At 40.4% G+C, this 20,261-nt stretch overlaps 1 protein-coding gene and 1 long non-coding RNA gene across 16 annotated transcripts in view; one reads left to right on the top strand and one right to left on the bottom strand.

Annotated features, from left to right (window-relative positions):
• LOC117259687 (EF-hand domain-containing protein D1) overlaps nt 1-7,186 on the bottom strand; it is a 66,928-nt gene extending 59,742 nt beyond the window's left edge. The window contains exons 1-7 of one of the 11 annotated variants that reach the window (XR_013490914.1): nt 6,582-7,185; nt 5,581-5,704; nt 4,451-4,719; nt 4,142-4,332; nt 3,596-3,836; nt 3,236-3,355; nt 130-1,859 (exon numbers count right to left, since the gene is read on the bottom strand). Coding sequence is in view for 8 of the 11 variants with exons in the window: in XM_033631290.2 (XP_033487181.1) it covers nt 3,742-3,836; nt 4,142-4,332; nt 4,451-4,719; nt 5,581-5,704; nt 6,582-6,865 (963 nt within the window). In the remaining 3 variants the exon portion in view is untranslated. Of the gene's footprint in view, nt 1-129; nt 3,837-4,141; nt 4,333-4,450; nt 4,720-5,580; nt 5,705-6,581 lie in introns of those variants that run through there. The other 10 variants (XR_013490913.1, XR_004501866.2, XM_033631291.2 and 7 more) reach the window with 10 other exon arrangements.
• A 2,580-nt stretch (nt 7,187-9,766) lies between these two features.
• LOC144462706 (uncharacterized) lies at nt 9,767-20,106 on the top strand. 5 transcript variants are annotated; one of them, XR_013490917.1, is made up of 8 exons: nt 9,767-10,766; nt 11,078-11,232; nt 11,785-11,933; nt 12,152-12,206; nt 12,314-12,558; nt 12,971-13,130; nt 18,412-19,070; nt 19,145-20,106. It is a non-coding gene; the product is annotated as an uncharacterized LOC144462706 (long non-coding RNA). The 5 variants fall into 5 exon arrangements; XR_013490918.1 differs by having other exon boundaries at nt 9,768-10,766; nt 18,412-19,064; XR_013490920.1 differs by lacking the exons at nt 18,412-19,070; nt 19,145-20,106 and adding an exon at nt 17,514-17,648 and having other exon boundaries at nt 9,795-10,766.
• Nucleotides 20,107-20,261: the final 155 nt, after the last annotated feature.

Raw genomic sequence — 20,261 nt, 5'->3', positions numbered from 1 at the left:
TGTATACAGAGAGAACAATGGAACAGACACAGACAGTGAGTCCAGCTTTGGGATCCTCTACATGAAAATATCAACAGCAAATACACACACACACAACACTGTTGTCCATAGAAAATTCACAAACACATCAACATTTTCTAGCATTTATAAAACCCCTGTGAGGTGAGAAGAATCATACAACATAAAACATCTTGCCACATTTTCTACTTTTTTATAAACCCCTTGTGAAGTGAGAACAATATAACATAAAACACACATATCACTCCTCATTACCAAAAACATTTAACACATTCAACATCACTACCTTTTAAAAGTAGGGTTTGGTGGCAAGAACAAAGCATTTATTCTTCTAATGCCAGTTGTCTAATGCAGGGATGCAAACAGCAAATGGTGAAAAAAGACAGAAGGATACAAACCCCCTAGGGGGGTCCGGGGGCATGCTCCCCCAGGAAGAAATTTTTTGAAATATCAGCTTTAAAGGGTGCATTTATAGTCAATTTCAGCATCAGACCTACAGATACTAAGGAAGCAGTGCTGACAAGAAAAGCTTCTATCCTAAGACATCTAAGGGGCCTACTCAATAAGAGACAGAGGTTAAGTTGTAAATTGTGTCCTCAAATGTACAATGTCCTCAGTACTGAAAAAAACATCCCCAGTCTGCCTAATGAGGTCATACCAGCCAATATTTCCTCTGGATTAAATTAGCAAATAGGCCTACAGGCCTGCCTCCAATATTGGCAAGGGAAAATCGGAAAATTGAAGTGCCACAAGGGGGTGACATTTACCTTGACATTCATCATGACACAGGAAATGTTGCAGGATCATTCATTTCACTTTTTAAAAGATAAAATGTACTGGTAATTGGTGGATCTTTCTTTTACTTCGAACAGCATGGTAATGTATTGACCAGGAAAAACTTCTAGGTGTTAAACAAGAGCCAGCCAATGAAAAAAGCGAATGTTTTTACCTCAGATGATCTTGACACTCGTACTCCGTGCTCAGAATCAGTCATTTCAGTTATCAGTCAGATTTGCGGAATATTCGCACAGTGCTTTTCGGCACTCAAACCATACACACAGGCGCGGTACGGACGCGGTGCGGAATTTCGCATTGTTGTGTTCCAAGTCCGCGCTGCGTGAACGGGTGTGGGTGAACATGGACAAGAGTATCAGCAGCAGCAGTGAGCTAGCAAGCTAACGTTTAACAAGCGTCAACATCAACTTTCTTTAGCACTTACCACTGTCACCGCAGCCACCAATTGACAATGGACTGCCAGACGTTGTCCTTTAATTCATTGTTCATAAAATCATCCTGTCTGTTATCAAAAAAGGACAGGGTGCTGTGAAACAAGGTTTATCAATCTTTCTCCCGTACTGTCCTGCCTGACTGGATTTCGGACTCTCCCGGGTCTGCGCGACTATAAACAAACAATTTAATTGGCCCAGCTGTGTAGTTCTGCCGGCGAATTCCGCGGGGGTTCCAAGTCTGGGCGGAAACTTATTTCACCGCACTAAAGTTCCGCCCCGGTGTGCAAACTTCCATAAGAACACATGAAATCAACTTTTATATTATTTTTTTTATATTTTATATATTTTTATATAACTCCTCGGATCTGAACGATTCATACAAGTCACCCAAATGGCCACGAAAAAGCGAGTTGCGCTTTTCGGCACGCTGTTTGCATCCCTGCTAATGGCATTTATAACTTCAGAAAGGCCAGTAACCTTGTGAATACTGGCACAAATTATCCGCTCAGCACTTCAAGCAGAGAGAAGAACGCTGAAGCCACAAAGTGGTGCAGGATCTGCATGCAACCAGGCTGTCACAGCATGCTGCGAATGTGGGATCTTCCATGCATCCTGCCAGTGTAAGAAATAAATATTACAGGTCTGAAGGTGCAGTACAAGACACAATAGATGAAGACAAAAAAACAGAATTACATAGTGTAATGATAAGTGCTTAAATAGGTGTCACCGATAAGTGGCAGTATAACATCAGTAGGCCACTGGTAGAGTAATAGTTGTTGCAGGAAGTAGTGGAACATGTGAGTGACTGATCGTGAGCACAAGAATAAACAGCTAGCTGAAGCTAACACAAAGTTCTATATGATGTTTTAATATACATAAACAAGAACTTTACACATAGTTTTTCAATCATTGCCTATGTATAGCATAAGCAAGATGCGCTTTGAGCAACAGTGGGAGTGAACCAAGTCCTTCTTCTGCCTCCAGATGCTCCAAGCACACCTTCCCATGCCACAGGAACACCAAGAGCCTGGACACTTTTGAGCTTTTATAATGACCACTGTAACATAAATTCCATCAAAACATCAACATTGCATTTGTCAGTGCTGTGTGATGTCTGAATAACAAGTTTTTAATCAATTCAACTCTAGGACAAAACTGACCTCTGCAAACCACACAAGTGAATCCATCCCTCACATTCCTGGACTGTTCTTCGGTCAGTACCAGTGAGCGCGTTTACATGCACACTAATAAACGGATCATTATCTGATTTCTGGAGTTACCTGATTATTCAAGTGGTCATGTAAACAGCATAATCCGATAGGCTTAATCAGATAAAAGCCATTATCTGATTATGAGAAATCAGATAAACACATCTAGCTTTTTCCCCAATAGTCAGATTATTCGGTGCATTTAATCTGGTTTCTTTCGGGTTTTGCTATTTTATACTCCCACTCCACTACATTTTAGAGGGAAATATTGTACTTTCTACTCCACTACATTAATCTGACATCTTTTGTTTCCTTTCAGATAAAGATTTTACATAAAATATGTTTATATTCTCAGTGTTTAAATTGTCACTTTTATTTTATCTTACTTATATGTTATGCACTTTGTGTGACAAGTTTATATACAATACACTTGTATATTGCATTTTGCAGTACTTTTACTCCCAAAGTATGTAAAATTGGCTCCACATTGATAAACTACACATTAGAATGCTCTCACATGTATTTGTTAATGATAAAAACAGACAGTACTGTAAGAATATAAGCTGTCAGCATAAGTGCTTTATTTTGCAAATATATGACTTGCGTACTTTTCGAGGTTTTTCAAGGATATGAGTACCTACTGTAACAGGAAGTTTGGGTTTTATGTCATGTACTTGGGGAGAAATCCAACTGAAGGATTGAATCATGTAAACCAGGTTTTTCTGATTATCAGATTATTGAAGTGCACGTAAACGTGTCAAATTGGATTATTACCATTACCTGATTATTCCCAGTTATCTGATTATGGCAGCAGTCACCTCAGACAAACCCTGAGCAGTCAGGACAACCTCCTCAATTTTCTCAAATACACTGTCCAGTCTGCCATTATCATCTCTGCGTCTATGAAACAGAAACATTGCATGTATATATTAAATAATTTATTAATATATTTTATTCATTTATTATATTTTTAAGCTCTCAACAGCTTGGCCATGTATAAGTACAGGAGACAAGGCTGATGAACTCTTCCTCAAATCAATTATCAACTCAATATAATAATAATAATAATAATAATAATAATAATAATAATAATAATAATAACAGCGGGAAAGACTCAACCATGGCGGTGTTTGGACTCACTGAGGAACATGGCATTCATTTAGTTGCTCTCAACATATTGTGTCACACCAGCTTTGCTCTTTATTAGAGGCCATGCTTAGCGTTTTACGATGACTCATGTCAGAAGGAAAAGGCGAGGAGGTGTAACAAGCCACTGGCAGTCCAACTTATGAGATTCTCCGCCTCTTTTGTTCCACAGCTTGGAAGTCAGCCTCAGGTACAGCCATGATTTTTCGAGAATTCTGCTTCCAGTAAAATGAGCCTAAATGAGTGCAAAAAATGTATAATGTATGAATAAGAACTAATTCTTGAGACTGACATGAATGCAAATAAATCTAGTTTTATCTGAAATGACAGTAAAAGTTTGACATTGTTTATGGCTGCAGTTTGAAATGTGGGACTTTATAAATGTCGATGCAGCAATTCAAAGCCCACAATATATTTGCAACCTGATTGTGAAGCAACATAAATGTTCCTGCCACTGTCAAGGTAAATCTTTGAGACACAGGACTATGGTTACTTAAACTGTAAACTGACAAGGTAAATAAAGTTGCTCAAATGAAGCACCTCTTGTTCCTTCTGAGTCCAAAATTTCCACTCCATTGTGATCTGTCAGGATGAGTGGTTTGTTGCTTCCTAAGGCATATTTTGTTTTTGCAATCATAGATGGGACACTGGCCTCCTGCTCAGTAAATCTTATAACCACCATTCTGCTGTTCACAAGCTTTCCACTGTGTAACTCTCCCAGTCTGACAGTCCTGGAATTCAGAAAAATTACATTTAGGGTCATTCATAATGATGAACATAGAGAAGTGCACATAAAACATTTCTTTTTGTTGACAGGGGCATGGAAATTTAAAAAGAAAATTAGCTTACCTTGTAAAGTATTTCAGGGATTGGGCCCTGGGTGGCAGTGAGGGACTTGCTGAGCTAGCCGACCTGGAGAAGCAAAACTGGCTGTTTGAGGAAGGAGTAGGAGGGGGCCCCAAGGCAGCGACATTACCACTTGCATCTGGTGCAGCCTTGGCCCCATGTACCTCGTAATGGGCCTTGTCCCTGAGGCTGAGTGAACTGAAGCGGCCATCCACTCTGGGGAACACTGCCACATTGTTATCACCAGCAAGGTACAGACTCTGGCTTGTTACCTAAAGGACAGTCAGGTTTTCTTAAATCAGCAAAATGTGGGTGATGGAATTTACTCTATCCGTAATACTCTTATAGACATAGGTACAGCACTACAATCAGCAGCCATCAATCAGTTTATTAGGTTCACCTAGCTAAAACTAATGTGATCCAACACAACAGTCCTGCAATAAATCATGACTGGTTAAAATGTAGAAGTCATGATGTCTATTATTTGTTTAAACAGTTTTAAATTAGCATTGCTTTAACTGTATGATCATTTTGATAATGATGGTGGTGATAATGAACTGTATTACATTGTACACAGAGGTGTTTCTGTCACTGAACCTAGTCTCACTGATATAAAGAGGGTGCACAAAATACTAGAAACACCTGTCAGTACAACACAATACAGTTCAACAGCACCATTAACTGCAACTTCAAAAATAGCCACATCAACACCTCTCTAAAACACAAGTCTGTGTGCTCCCATGCATTTCCCCAGTTCACCTCTCTAAAACAGTTTCAACACAAACTGAACATAATAACCTTCATGAAGGTATTAATTATAGTAGGACTATCACATTAGACCAAATTATGTTTATCTTGATGGACCTAATAAACTCGGTTGAGTGGGGTTAAGGGGCAGGATGGGAGGCTGTATGTATCTCATAACTTTACATAACTCCAACAGATCAGTAACTTATGGATTAATATCTATGTGCCTGACAACTAGCCGTCTTTAGAGTTCAGCCAATGTCACACATTCTGTAAATGTAAAACTTAATGCTAACAAACTAGCATGAATTAGCTAGCTAAATATCTTTGGGAAAGAGACATATTATTGTTTGTAAACGTTAAGCAACTTTTGAGGACTATATTACCTGTAATATTTTAGCCATCTTTTCCACCGTCATGTCTTCCTCTCTGAAGGTGACCCTCCTGGGGGCCTTGAATAGCACAAAGGATGCGTCCATCTTCATCTCTCTGCGTCCATCTTCATCGCTACTTTATTGCGCATGCGCGAGCAATAGAAAGACACCATGGGAAATGGGAAAATCAGTAACCGAAAACGTAAATTAGACTTATTATTTTGTTTTCGTTTATTATATTTTCTGTTTTGAGCTGAAAATAGGAAAACAAACACCAATCTTCCATTTTTTGGTTACACAGAAAAACTAAATATTGACTCGTTTTTTCGTTTTTTATTTGCTAGATTGAATGGAATAACTGAATGATCGGATGATACACGGACCATGAAAGCAGCACTGTATATTTAGGCTAAATGTTACAGATCAGTATTTTCGTCCCTAAAAATCAACAAATAATTGTGATAGATAATTGTGATCTCATATTCATCAAAATAATCATAATTATCATTTTGGCTATAATCATGCAGCCCTACTATGAACTTGTCACTTTGGGCTTTAGGACACTGCAGTGGAATCATGTATTCAGATTTTGTTCTTACTCATTAGGCTACATCATCCTTTCTAACTGCAACTCCACGGCAAATTTTCACTGCCCTGCTTATTTCGTTCAGTTGTGGTTGTCAGTAAAAGTTAACCCCTAAATTAACAAGTTTTCCCTATATTTTTTTTATTGGAGATGGGTGGCTGCGACACAACAACAGACGGATAAAATGTCCTAGCAAGGACAAAATGCCAGCTGATAGTGAAGAGGGCCAGCAGTGAGCAGGGACTCTGTGTGAATCATCCGACCGCAGTGCAACAGCCTGTGCTTTCACCGGGAGGCTTTACGTCAGCAGCGTTTTAATCTCATCATGAGCCTCCAGCCCTACATACTCATTCAGCCTCATTTCCCAACGACTACAAGTAAACACCTCGAACCACACAAGCAAAGGGACTATCTGTTTCGACCTTACCGTTTGAACATCATCTCCATGTCCTTAATCTGCTTGCGGGAGAACTCCTTGAACTCGGTGTAGGGGTTGAAGATACGGGTTAACCGAGGCGCAGCGTTGCCCTCGTTGATGTCCTGCCTGCGTATCAGTTTGGCCGACAGCTCGGAGGACGACTCGCCGCAGGCTGCCTCGGCCTCCTGCGGGTTAGGTTGGGCCAGGCTCTGTACGGGCTCCGGCCTCGGTTCATCCTCCCACGTAGCAACTAGCCGCGACTGTAGCTTCCGAGCCAGCTCTTCAGACGCCATGCTGAGAATGCCAGGCTGCTCACTGATGCTTTGAGAGAGAGAGAGGAGCCCGACAGCCGTTTCAACTACTACTGTCTAAGAGCCTGTGGCCAGCTAATAAGAGGGGACAGAGCTTCCGGTCGCACCATTTCAAAATAAGACGGTCATCTCTAGTACTGTTCAATGAGGGTTCCAAGGGTACGTCCCAAGTCCCTTAAAATTACTGCTAACCACCTTATCTAGCCACCTTATCTAACTGTTTAGTCCCTCCCACTTAGGAAAACATGCAAGGAGTCAGGAGTGAGGAGCGAGGATTGCTGATTAAGAGACATGAGACGGCCTTACTCTGAAGCGTCATGTAAAGCGACGTCCTATTTTGATGACGGTGGCCCCACCTGTGACTTTGGTCACACACTTTTGCATGTATTACCATTGTTATTGAATCATTTGCCAAAGTTTGTCGCAATTAGAACGGTCTGTAGCCCTGCCACTGTGACTGTGATGAGCATCATTAGGGGCCGGGCAGCCTAAGCTACCAGGACCCTATTGTTATCCTGCATGTTGTTGTCAGTGTTGCCAGATCTCGCGAGACAAATAAGCAACCAGGGGCCTGTATCACGAAGCAGGATTTTGTCTTAGCGAGGTAACTTCAGGGTTAACCCTGGGTTTTCGGTCTCACGAAGCCGGTTCAGTTCTTATCGGGGTAGATCACCATGGTAACTTACTCTGAACGGCTATCCTGCTCCGGAGCAGGGTAAGTTCAGGGTTGAATCTGATCCTGTAAAAAGCACCACCCACTGGCCAATCAGCTGTTCGGAAAAAAATGACTCCGCTGACAGAAATGCAGCCCAGTCATGACGGGAAGTTTAATTCATTTGATTGATTTTGATTTGAAAGTTTATTTTGAACATTAAAAAAGAAAAGAAAGCAACAACAACAGACAATGAAAAGATTGTTCAAAACGGAGTGGAAAGAAGTCGAACTTTCATCCCACCCCTTCATAAGAAAGAAACTGATCATTTGCGGACACTTAATAGCACCATTAATTAGTGCCAATGTTTTGTTTTGTTGGAGGAAATGCTCCCTGTTAAAGATAATGGGCCTAATTGACAGCTTTGCTGCTGGAAATGTGGAAAGTAGCCTATCATGTCTACACTTCATGGTGTTTGAGGGATTTTCCTTTTTGTTTTTTAAAGAGGGAGACTAGGTATATTTCTGCGCAGCTGTTAATTTCTAACACAGCTCAATATCAGGATGATTTTATTCAGACTATCAATTTGGTGTTGATATGATTTAATTGTGGCATCAGCTTTAAGCTTTATTGTAGCATATATAACGTTATGACAAAGAAGACCAATTTATCAGACGCAATGATGTTAGACGATAATTGTAATACACGCAATTCATTTGCGCAGCATTGATTTCATGGGATTCAAGGGTGTGATCAGTGTCAGATGTACAGGTACTGTAGTCACTTGAACCAGTGATGAGTAATTTAACCTACACCCCTGCTGAAAAAAACAGCTTAGACCAGCTTAGGGTGGTTGATGGTTTTAGATGGTTTTAGCTGGTTTAACAGGCTGGTTGATGGTTTTAGATGGTCTTAGCTGGTGGGTTTAGATGGTTTTAGCTGGTAAAACTGGCTGGTTGATGGTTTTAGATGGTCTTAGTGGGTTTAGCTGGTTGATGGTTTTAGATGGTCTTAGCTGGTTGAACAGGTTGGATGATGGTTTCAGATGGTCTTAGCTGGTAGAATAGGGTGGTTGATGGTTTTAGCTGGTTGATGGTCTAAGCTGGTTGAATAGGGTGGTTGATGGTTTTAGATGGTCTTAGCTGGTTGATGGTCTAGAAGCTGGTTGAATAGGGTGGTTGATGGTTTTAGATGGTGTTAACTGGTTGATGGTCTGAGCTGGTTGAAAAGGCTGGTTGATGGTTTAAGATGGTATAAAATGGTTGATGGAATAAGATGGTTGAACAGGCTGGCAAAGCTGGACCAGACTCGTCAACCAGCTATGTTACGCTAAGAAGGTAGGGTGCTGCTGTAAATTCATCTAAATCCTAAAAGACACTATCTACCACCCACCTGATGAATCTCACATGAATTAGGGCTGGTGGTAGCACCTCACGACCGAAGAGTCCTGAACATCTTTTCCCCCAGGCTCAGCCAGCAGAAGCAACCTCCCCTGAGCTTGCCAACAATCCCCCCTAGCTAACACTATTTCCAATAGCAATGCCTGAATACTGTCAATGTTCCTTTATTACATGTGCCACAGTCTTTCCAATTGGATTGAGTAAGTAGCTTAAGTGTTACTGCACCGACCAGACTGCTGCGATTGTCAATTAAAGAAAACAATAGTTTGGTAGATTATCATATTGTCAACTACCAGATCGTCAATATTTGTATTTATAGTTGACCGCACATTGTAGGGACAATCTGTAAAATGTGACAATAAATCGATTCCATGTTCCAACACTAGAAGCAGTACTCCTGAGCTGATCCCCGCCCATTAGTGTATTTTTTCTGTGGCCAAAGTGTTAAAATATGGCAGCTGGACCTGTGTTGCATCTACCTAGAGGTCAACTAAAATCACCTGGGAGGATGGGCTTGAGTGTGACTGGCAGACACTCCAGTGCCTTCAAAGGAAAAGTCAAATTACAACTGGACACAGCAAAAATTGCAGACATTCTTGGTGAGCACCAACTTGGAGGAAATAACTTGATACATTAACCCAAAAGTCTTTGTGTTCATATATAATCCAAAAAACTTTGACCAAAAAACTTCAAAATAAAGGATGCACACCATTGTGCCATGCGCAAGCCATATCCGAAAGCTTAGGCCGATCTGACAAACAGTCAGAGAGATGCGAGCCACAGACAGACACACAGGCGCTTCTTGCTTTATAGATAGATAACCAAAACAATTTAAGCCTATAGGCCTTTTGCGCTACAGCCATTCTGACAGCAGATACTTTCACATGTGAGCCAGACTGACATATGTGTAAATTTGGAAATACAGGCCGGGCATTTTATTTATTTATTTTATTTTATTTTTTATTTTATTTATTTATTTATTTTCTATTTAACACAATAATAACACTAAAAGAACCAGGAGAAAACCAACATTTGGGGAAATTAGCTTGTCTAATAACTTTTGCAGAGTAAGCTACACTGACATAGTACCATCAGTGCATTTTGGCACTTTTAAGGAAGAAAGCAAGTCAACTAGCTGGTTCAATGTTAAATGAGCTAGCTAGCGAATTTAAAGGTTTTGAACAAGCTAATTTCCCAAAATGTTGGTATTTGCCTTTAAGGATCAAAATGACAACAGTAGCAGTGATGCATCCTTAATTATCACTGTTTCCAGATCAACATTCCCAGATAGCAAAAGATGTTAAATCAACATTGAGTTATGGTCAAAAAGGTTGATTTTTAGTTAAGGTTTAAAAATCAATGGTTGATCAACCTTCTAAAATTTTTATGTTGAAAATATATCATTGAATCCACATTGTATGATGGTTGAGATTGTAGATTGAAATGCCAACACTGAATCAATATTGTTTTACTAATGCTGTTTCAATCATAGACTGAACTAGGTGAGACCATATAATGAGAGGGTGGGGGGGTCTCATACATTTTAATTTAAGCACCTTTTGCTGTGGACGTACCTTTTTACTATGTTAAAGTCTTCTGAAGGTTTGTGTGTAATTTATAATGACAAAGACATCTAAAAGGTGCTTTTGAACAGTGACAGCAAGGAGTGGAACAGCCCAACACTCCAAACTTTAAACCTAGTGAAATGGTACATCCCAGGTAACATTAAACATCTGCCAAGAAGGAGCTGGGTTTGCCGTTCCGTTTGCCAAGAAGAAGAAGCAGCCATTTTCCTCCTCCTCCCCTTTGCCCATGCTCGGCTACTGCTCAAGTAAGTTGGGAATATTACTGATTTTATTGATTCTACGAATGATAACTGCCGCTTTTGTGCTTAACGGAGTTTATTAAATTTTTTAACGTTTTGTTTTAACGTTACCTGGCACATTTTGAGCATACAGCATCAGGTTAGCCACATCAGTTTTAGCTAACAGTGCATTTTGGCTAACGATAACTTCCCAGATAGCACACATACATCTGGCTGACGTCGGCCTGAGGACGACACATCGGCCCTGAATTTATAACGTCTGACAAGCGTCGGCCTTGTGGGCGGATATCTTTAAATGTAATACTCTTTTGTCCCAGCTCATCAAACGTCTCTGTTACGTCGGCTTTGGGTCGGCCCAGTGCCGTAGAATGTCTGCCCACATACGGAAGTCGCCGCAGAGGCGGGATTTCATCTCCGCGATGTTTGTTCAGAACTGAGCTCGCACACAGCATCTCATCGCAGTTGGTTTCAGGTAAGCTAACTGGAATAAACTGGCAGAAAATAGCTTTGTTGTTTCTTCTGTGACCGTTAAAAGAGGTTCCTGGTGAGTGGCGAGGCACGACTGGGTGTATATAGCTTAGCACATGAAATAGCCTAAATGTGGTATAAAACTAACGGTTATTTTCAACATAATATAAAAAAAACGTAAGACGAATGTCTTAAGTCTTTCTAACTGTCACTCAGTATTTTGATGTCAGTAGTGTGATTTAATTTATGGAGGAAAGTGAAAAAACAGCAGATGTTTTTGCTTTATTTTACATTTATTCTATTTTCAGTTTATATTTGTTTTGTTTGTTCATTACTACTGTGACTACATGCTACTAAAATGCTGATGAAAAATCACATGAGGCCATAATGATATGTGTATAGCAAATTAAAACAGTAAAAAGCAATTCACTGGCACTGGACACTGATTTACATTGATTACATTACATTGATTTTGTCAGATAAATCTCTTTATTGCAACAATTATTTTTTGTGGTATTGCAACATAAAAAATTAGCCCATTCTGTTTTTCTTTCAGCCTCCAATACAAGCCACTTCCAAGACGAGCAGAAGTTACAGCCAAGTAAACAATTTGGATGTATATATATATATATATCCCAACAGATATAGCAGGATCCAGTTCGAGGCAATACACCCCCCACAGTCGCCCTCAACATCCACAAAATGGTGTGTGATAGCACTCCTCACTAATAACCACAATTTATTAATTTAGAGCATGTAAAATAAAATTATTTGAACAAATTAGATTAGTCTTGTTTTTGTGATCAAAACTAAAGTGGGCTGAGGTGGGGATTATATGTGGGTGGCCATGGCAGACTTGAAGTTAAATAATGCCTTTCAATGTGTGCAGTGATTAAGGTGCATGGATGCTTGTTTTATACTAGGTGTTAAGCACACAGATGCAAGGTCAAAGTCAGTACACCAGGCAGCTTTTGAAAGGCAAGTCTATTTCAAATTGTGTAATTCCTTAGTAATTTGCAAGTTTTACTTTCTCTCTTACTAACAATTTTCTTTTTTTTTTCTTTTCTTTTTTTTTTTTTTTAAAGACCTTTCCATCGAGAAGATGACCACAATGCTCGCTGAAGTAGTAGTGGTAGTAAAGGAAATGTCAAGAGATGTGCAGTTCATCAAAAGTGAACTGGCAGATGCCAGATTTACTCCAGGTGGTCACAGGGGACCAGCGCCAGGCACAACCCTTGAGATGACTCCCATTGACCTGCCGATCATGAATGAAGACAACTTCAATGAGGCAGAATCATCACTGAAGAATGAATCAGTTTGTCAAAGCATGGTAATTTATTTGACAAACTGAACTGCAATATACTTAACACCTTACAATCTACTGCCTGTACAGTATCATAGGAAAAAAAACATAAACATAGGAAACAACTTCATATATCACAGCCCAGTATGAGCTAAGGGTGGGAATCTCTGGGTACCTCACGATTCAATTCCTTCCTTACCTGCCTAGGGACTATGGATGGAAATTAGCAAAGCTGCTATAACCTGGCATCTTTTCTTGTTCCTACAAGATTAATGTTTATTTGTGCATTGTCCCTGTTTTAAATAAATACATTTCTATTCTATTCTATTCTGATTGAGAGGGCCACGATTCGATGATAAAATGATTCTTGATGCAAAAATAAAAGGATTCCTGTGTGGGCAGCATCTTGATGACAACCACTTCTCTCTCTCATCTCTAGATTGCTCGCTTGGCTTTGGTTGGGGGCACCTCATCAGACTCTATGATCAGACGGATGCTGTCACCTGCCTTGACCAACTCCCTGGCCTGTCATTTCAACTGGGCTGGCAAAGGAAACAAGCAGCCATTCAGTCGAACAGTGATGCAAGGCTGCATGTTTGGTATGTTTGCTCACCTGAAAATGGTTTACTGACAGGAGGTCCGCGGGGTCTTGCAAAGTATTAAAAGTTGATAAATCAATTTTGGGGAAATTAAGACCCTTAAAGTATTAAAAAGTCTTATCACGACTTAAAGAGGTCTTAAATTTTGAAGGTATTTTTCTGAATTAGTTGTCTAAAGAGTTTGAGTCCTCAAAAACATTGTGAAAGTGCGTGAATTTATTTGTTTTATTAAAAAACAACTATTATGTGTGCCAGAGCGCACTCGGGCAAAAATTCAGAGGCACAAACGACTTTTCAAAAGACCAGAGAGCACACAAAGTACACTCTGGCGCTCTCAGGGCATATCACGAATAAAAAAAAAAAGTAAAATAAACTTTGCCTTTGATTTATTCTCCCAGCCTATTTGAATTCTGTTGTATAATAGTGGTCTATAGTCTTTATCACAAACTAAAACTGTTAAGTTAAAGGTGTCACTGATGTAAACGGTTACAGCTCAAAGTGGCAGTGAGGTATTGAAATTAACGTCAAGATTCCTGTGTATTCCCTGACTGGGTTAAGTTTAGGGAGGTGGTGTTTGTAGTTAATGACTATTCGCGGATTATGGATTTGTACAGCAGAGTGGCATATTTTCAAGTAAGAGGAAATTATAATATTAGACAAATACAAAGAAACACAAAATCCAACCTAAAGACACTACATTAATTATTACAGCTGCCAAAAATCTCAGACACTAAATCTGTCAATCATTTATTTTAATTTTATTTTTTATTCATTTATTTGACAGGGACAGTGCATGTTAATAAACAAAACTGTAAACATGCCAGAATTAGCCAAAAGGCTAGTTTTCGTCTATAGTACCTGGCCACATGTAAAGTTGGCATCCTAAAAATGAAAATAAAAGCACAGTTTATCACAATCATGTTCAGTAAATATGTTTGTTCAGCACACTGATATAAATGTATTCATTTATTTATTTATATCTCTGTTTTTTTCAGCAGGGACATCATTTTATTTGCTACCTTGTTTTGTCTTGATTTTTCCCTCTCTCCTCCTCTATTTCTTCTTTCCTGAGCCGTTTCTTTTTCTTCTCTATCATGTGATTTCATTGATGTTTTGACAGGGGAATTTCTTTGATAAGCTTTTAGTGGCTTCTAACCTCTCCGGCACTTTTCTTTTTTTAATCTTGTAAATCTTATTTTTAACATTATGTGCAAATAAACTAATCTAAACTAAAACTAAACATTATTCATCCCGTTATGCGTTGCCACGCATGTTTCCTCCTCCTGCAGCTGCCACGGTGTTGGCCTTTTCTCTAATGTTGCTTTCCTCCTCCTCATATTTTAGTAGAATTAATCTCTGATCCTCACAAGAAATCCTTTTTTTTCCCCTCACATACGGCACTCTGTGAGGACGCTCAGTGAGGACGCTCAGTGATGACGCTCAGTGACGCTGTGCTTCTCTCATGATTGTGATTGGTCCGCTGCGTGCGCGTTCACGGCTTTTGATAAAGCAACCCTGGGTTGATTTACCGAGTTGATATCCAGCGTCGTGATACCGGTTATCCTGATTGCCATTGTTAGGGTTAGTCAACCCAGGATAGGTCTGGGTAACCCAGGAAAGGTTGATCTCGTGTCGTGATACAGGCCCCAGGCCTGTGAAAACAAGCCCAAAACAAGCAACTTTTTCTACGGAGCCCCCCCCCCCCCCCCCCAGGTTCCAGTGAGAGAAAATTAAATAAACTATGTGCACGGTTTTACAGTCCGTGGGGATGGATTTTAAACTGTGGGTACAGATCTTATTTTATACAGTCTATGGTACAGATTGCCAATTTACAACCAATGGTGACAGATTAGTAAACTGTGCGCAATTTTACAAAACTGTACCCACGGTACACAGTTTATTTATTTTTCTCCCCCCTGAGCTTCAGGACAATGACCACAAGAGGGAGTTAAACCACCTTTTAACATTATTTAACATTAGAAAACAGATGGGATATCAAATATAGACTGATGTACCAAGTACATTATATACACAGTAAACCTCTGATAATTAAAATTTGCACACACAAATAAATATCATCCTGAATTCATAAATTCTTTATTTATTATTGCTTTTTATGTACTCATCTAACTTTTTCTTTTAGTTAGAGGACTGACGTTTTCCTAACCAGAAAAAAACCCATTACCCTGCTCTGCCTCTGATTGGTGTGTTTGGGAAAAGGGGAGGGACAGAGGGAACAGGCAAGACAAACTATCCTACGTTTAAATAACATATCGAAAATATCTGCTTGACAACTTATTATGGAGCTGGGAACAAGCCCAAATAAGCAACTACGCTTTAGAGATAAGCCCAAAAAAAACGCGACCCGCGACTACCAATATTTGTAAGCGACTTTACAGAAAAACAAGCCCAAAGTCGCTTATAATAAGTGGACTTGGCAACACTGATTCTAATGTGAAAGTCCTATGTTCAGGCATCATACTATGTGGATTAGAGACTACTAAGGTTAAAATAATTATGATCCAGGCAGTTTCTTTATCAGCACTTTTCCCTGTTATCCCTTGTCTCTTTTCCCTGTTTATTTGGCTTAGCTATCAGTCAATATGCAGAGTCTATCCAATAGCTACTTTTACATTTTAAAAAATGTTTTCATCTTTGTCACCATGGATAATGTTTAGCTTTAAGCTAGATCAGGCCAGTTTGTTCATAATTGCTAGCAGTTAATGTTATTCTTACTTTCTTGTTCTTGAGTTTTTTCTTTCCTTTGTATATTATGAGTCTGATCACTTCAGCCACTCATCCACAATTTGAAGGGCATGCCATAATTATATAACTTCAGTGTTGTGATATGCTTTGTTTTAGTGTGTGTGTTGCTCAGAATTGCCTTTGCCTAAAATTGCCCGGCCCCAACCATTGCTGCGCAGCAGCTATAATTTTCATTGTTATTATCATCATCATTATTATCACTATTATTAAATCCACTCGCCATCATTCAACAAGTCAGCTGCTGAGTGAATAAGACATATCAGACCTGTCAGTCTACCTCAATCAATTCAATTTTATTTATAAAGCCCAATATGACAAATCACAATTTGCCTCACAGGGCTTTACAGCATACGACATCCCTCTGTCCTTAGGACCCTCACAACTGATCAGGATAAACTCCCCCAAAAAACCCTTTAACAGGGAAAAAACGGTAGAAACCTCAGGAAGAGCAGCTGAGGAGGGATCCCTCTTCCAGGACGGACAGACGTGCAATAGATGACGCACAGAATAGATCAACATAATAAATACAGTAATCTGTATGACAAAATGAGACAGAGAGAGAGACAGAGACAGAGACAGAGAGAGAGACAGAGAGAGACAGAGAGAGAGACGCAGGACAGACGGTAATGACAGTAGCTTACAACAACATTAATGAAAGTAATGATATTAATTAATATTAATAATTAATATTACCTACAAGCTATTAAACATTATTTCACTCACATGACATGCAGGACAATTAATGATGGGCAAATGTGTTTATGTGTTTGTGTGTGTGTGTGTGTGTGTGTGTGTGTGTGTTTTTATATCAACACGTGTGGTTCTGGACATGAGCAGCTGCACATTTAACAGCCACACATCACTGACAGTCTGCTGAACAACGCAACAGGTTGTGAATGAAATAAACTTAATTACAACATGACAGTCTTGCACAAAATATCATTAACGTTACTCTTTGTAGTCACGTAGGCATGTGAATTACAGCGTTTCATTGCAAAGAATGCATGTAACAGGTACACTTGCGCTGTTTCTCTGCCATCTTGTTCAAATGAGCCAGATGTAGGGGGCGGGTATTTATACATCAGCGCCTCAAGCCGAAAAATACTTCCTGTTAGGAACCTCTCGTGTTACCTTACTCATTACACCTAACAGATCCCTCCTAACTCCTAACGCTAACTCCTTACTGGCAGGAATAAGAGACATGAGACGGCCTTAAAGATGGCAGACCTCGAACGACTTCCGGTTCAAGTAAGGAGTTAGGAGTTAGCAGTATAAAATTAAGAGACTTGGGACGTACCCCAAGTAGTTTTTTGTTTGGTTTCAGTGCGTAGCTTTTGCGGGAAAAAAGTTAGGATGGTGTATTAAGTTTTAATCCTGCCATTTTTTTTTTTGTGAATTAGGCTGCTCTGTAATTGTTACTGTCTTGCTGTTGTTTGTCGCAGTCTATGTTTGTTTCTTGTGAATTAGGCTGCTTTGTAATTATTTGTAGAGTCTTGGCTTGCTCTGCTTTTATGTTTGTGTTGCTATGTTTACCTGTTACTATATTTTTTTATCTTATATCTTAAACTGCATGCAATGATATTGTTTTAAACTTGTTCAAACTTTTTTATTACTTAGGCTGCCAACTCAGATCTGGCCAGGGACTGTGGATGAAAACTAGCCTTTTGGCTAATTCCAGTATATTTACAGTTCACTGTTCATTAATATGCATTGTCCCTGATAAATAAACAAATAAACTATAATAACAGTAAATTGTTGTCTTGATTCATCTTATCCAAAGGATCTTCTTTATGAGTTAAGTATAGGCTTAATTGCTGTTAAAAAGTGCAATGTAAAGAAAAAAGAATTGGCAGAAGACAAAAAAGAGGAATCTAACTGTAAAGCAAAGATCTTGGGTGCATTTGAAAATCCAATCTGATGTGCCACACTAAAATGAGAGCGGTGTTGTTTAAAGACACAGAGCATTGTATTTCTACATGAATTAATGAACCATCCAGGTGACAACACATTCACTCTGCTTGGCACTCTGCTGCTCTGGGAATGTGGTGTTTTATATATCCGAGCCTTAAGCTATATTCCTACAGCTCTGAATTTACAAACAGCCCAGTTTGTGCCAAAGTGCTTTTCAGCACCCGGAGCGAGTATTTCTGAATACTCTCCTAGTCTGTATGTGCGTGTGTCCAGGCTTGGACTGGCCATCAGGCAATTCTGGCAAATGCCAAATAAGGCAAGGCCACCACCAGTAATGCTGAAAAAAATGTAGGGAAAAAGGGACCTGCTGGCTGCAGCCCAGATGATGTTTGAACAGTCCATCTGATTGGGGGTTACATGGTCTAAGAATTTTCAATAGACTACCTATACTAGATGGTAGGTGCAGTGGTACCAGTGCCAGCCTGTGGCATAGGCAGTATAGGCAAATGCTAAGGATGCCGTCAAATGTGGCAAGAAAAGAAAAATCAACATGTTTATCTTTTACTAGTTTTTACTAATACTATTACTACTATTCTATCCTCAGCCGGAAAAAGGTGGATTGCCCACTCCAGGTCGAGGGGGGAGGTCCTGCCTCAGGTGGATCGTCTGCCTCGGGATCTTGTTCACGAGTGAGGGTAGGATGGAGCGGGAGATTGACAGGCAGATTGGGGCGGCGTCAGCAGTGATGCAGGTGCTTAACCGGTCTGTTGTGGTGAAGAGGGAGCTTAGCCAGAAAGCGAAGCTCTCGATTTACCTGTCGATCTATGTTCCAACCCTCACCTATGGTCACGAGCTCTGGGTAGTGACCGAAAGAACGAGATTGCGAGTACAAGCGGCCGAAATGAGTTTCCTCCGCAGGGTGGCCTGGCTCAACCTTAGAGATAGGGTAAGGAGCTTGGACATCCGGGAGGGACTCGGAGTAGAGCCGCTGCTCCACATCGAGAGGAGCCAGTTGAGGTGGTTCGGGCATCTGGTAAGGATGCCTTCCGGACGCCTCCCTTGGGAGGTGTTTCGGGCATGTCCAACCGGGAGGAGACCTCGGGGCCGCACCAGGACATGCTGGAGAGATTACATTGCCTGGCTGTCCTGGGAACGCCTCGGGGTTCCCTCGGAAGAGCAGATGGAAGTGGCTGGGGAGAGGACTGTCTGGACTTCTTTGCTGAGGTGACCCAAACCCGGATACGCGGAGGACGACGAGTACGAGTACGAGTACGAGTATTACTACTATTATTTTGAAATATTGCATAATAAGAGAGGCCTTTTTTTCTGGGTTCCAGGGAAGAGGAAGAGGCGTTCCATGCAAAAGGAGGAGGCGTGATCACCTGGATGCTCTGCCAAGCCTCCCTAAGTCAGTCACATGTCTTTGTGAATATATGGTCTTGAGGATAGGTAGATGATGGCATTATTCAAGGTAAAGACCATGTTGATGGTCATCGTTTGGTTTTACAGTTATAGTCATAACTCATGTTTGTATGTGTGTAGAAATTATTTGTAGTTGTAGAAAAAATGTCTAAATGAAATTTTATACAACCTGTCACCTTGATTCTAATTTTTGATACAAAGTCCCCAAAAAACAAAAATTGTGCAAGTGACGGAGAGCGGGCGGCAGTGTTTGATGCAGGAAACTCGATATGGACTTGAAAATCAATTTCGGAATGGAGGGCTGTCCCCTGTTGGAACATTGTGTGCGCACACCCCTTCACTACCTGGATCCTAAAGTAAACACCTGTTTTATTACATAATCATGCTTCTGTGTTGCGCCATTCAAATAACAAGAATTGTGGTTGAATACTCTTAATTATAACAGCCAGCTTATTGAAAAATGACTGACTTACATTTATCTCTTTCATATCATTAATGCATAGATCTATGCTTTTGATGTGATATGCAGCCTGCCTGACTACATACAGAGGCCCTGGACCTGCTGCGTTTAGAGGTGGAGCGGCGTTTTGATCAGGAGGGACTCCGCGTAGTTGCAGGGCGATAGCAGGCGGTTCTTGAGGCGGCTCAGGGGAAACGAGTGGATGTGGGTTCCCCAGAACTGACCCCCTTTCCACAAGAGTGGCTAATAGAGCTTAGATTGGGCCCAAAAAATCCAGCCCGACTCGGCCCGAGCCCGTGCACGTTATGTCTGGGACCGGCCGGCCCGTCCAATTAACTGTAATTATGGGCCCGAGCCCAACATTTTTCAATAAGCTGGCTGTTATAATTAAGAGTATTAAACCGCAATTCTTGTTATTTGAATGGAGCAACACGGAAGCATGATTATGTAATAAAAGAGGTGTTTATTTTAGGATCCAGGTGGTGAAGGGCTGTGCGCACACAATGTTCCAACAGGGGACTGCCCTCCATTCCGAAACCCCCCACTCCGAAATTGATTTTCAAGTCCATATT

Source organism: Epinephelus lanceolatus, chromosome 4, assembly GCF_041903045.1.
Source record: "Epinephelus lanceolatus isolate andai-2023 chromosome 4, ASM4190304v1, whole genome shotgun sequence".
Classification (NCBI taxonomy): Eukaryota; Metazoa; Chordata; class Actinopteri; order Perciformes; family Serranidae; genus Epinephelus; species Epinephelus lanceolatus.
The sequence above is the reverse complement of the archived record's forward strand: the minus strand, read 5'-3'. Positions and strand labels throughout refer to the sequence as shown.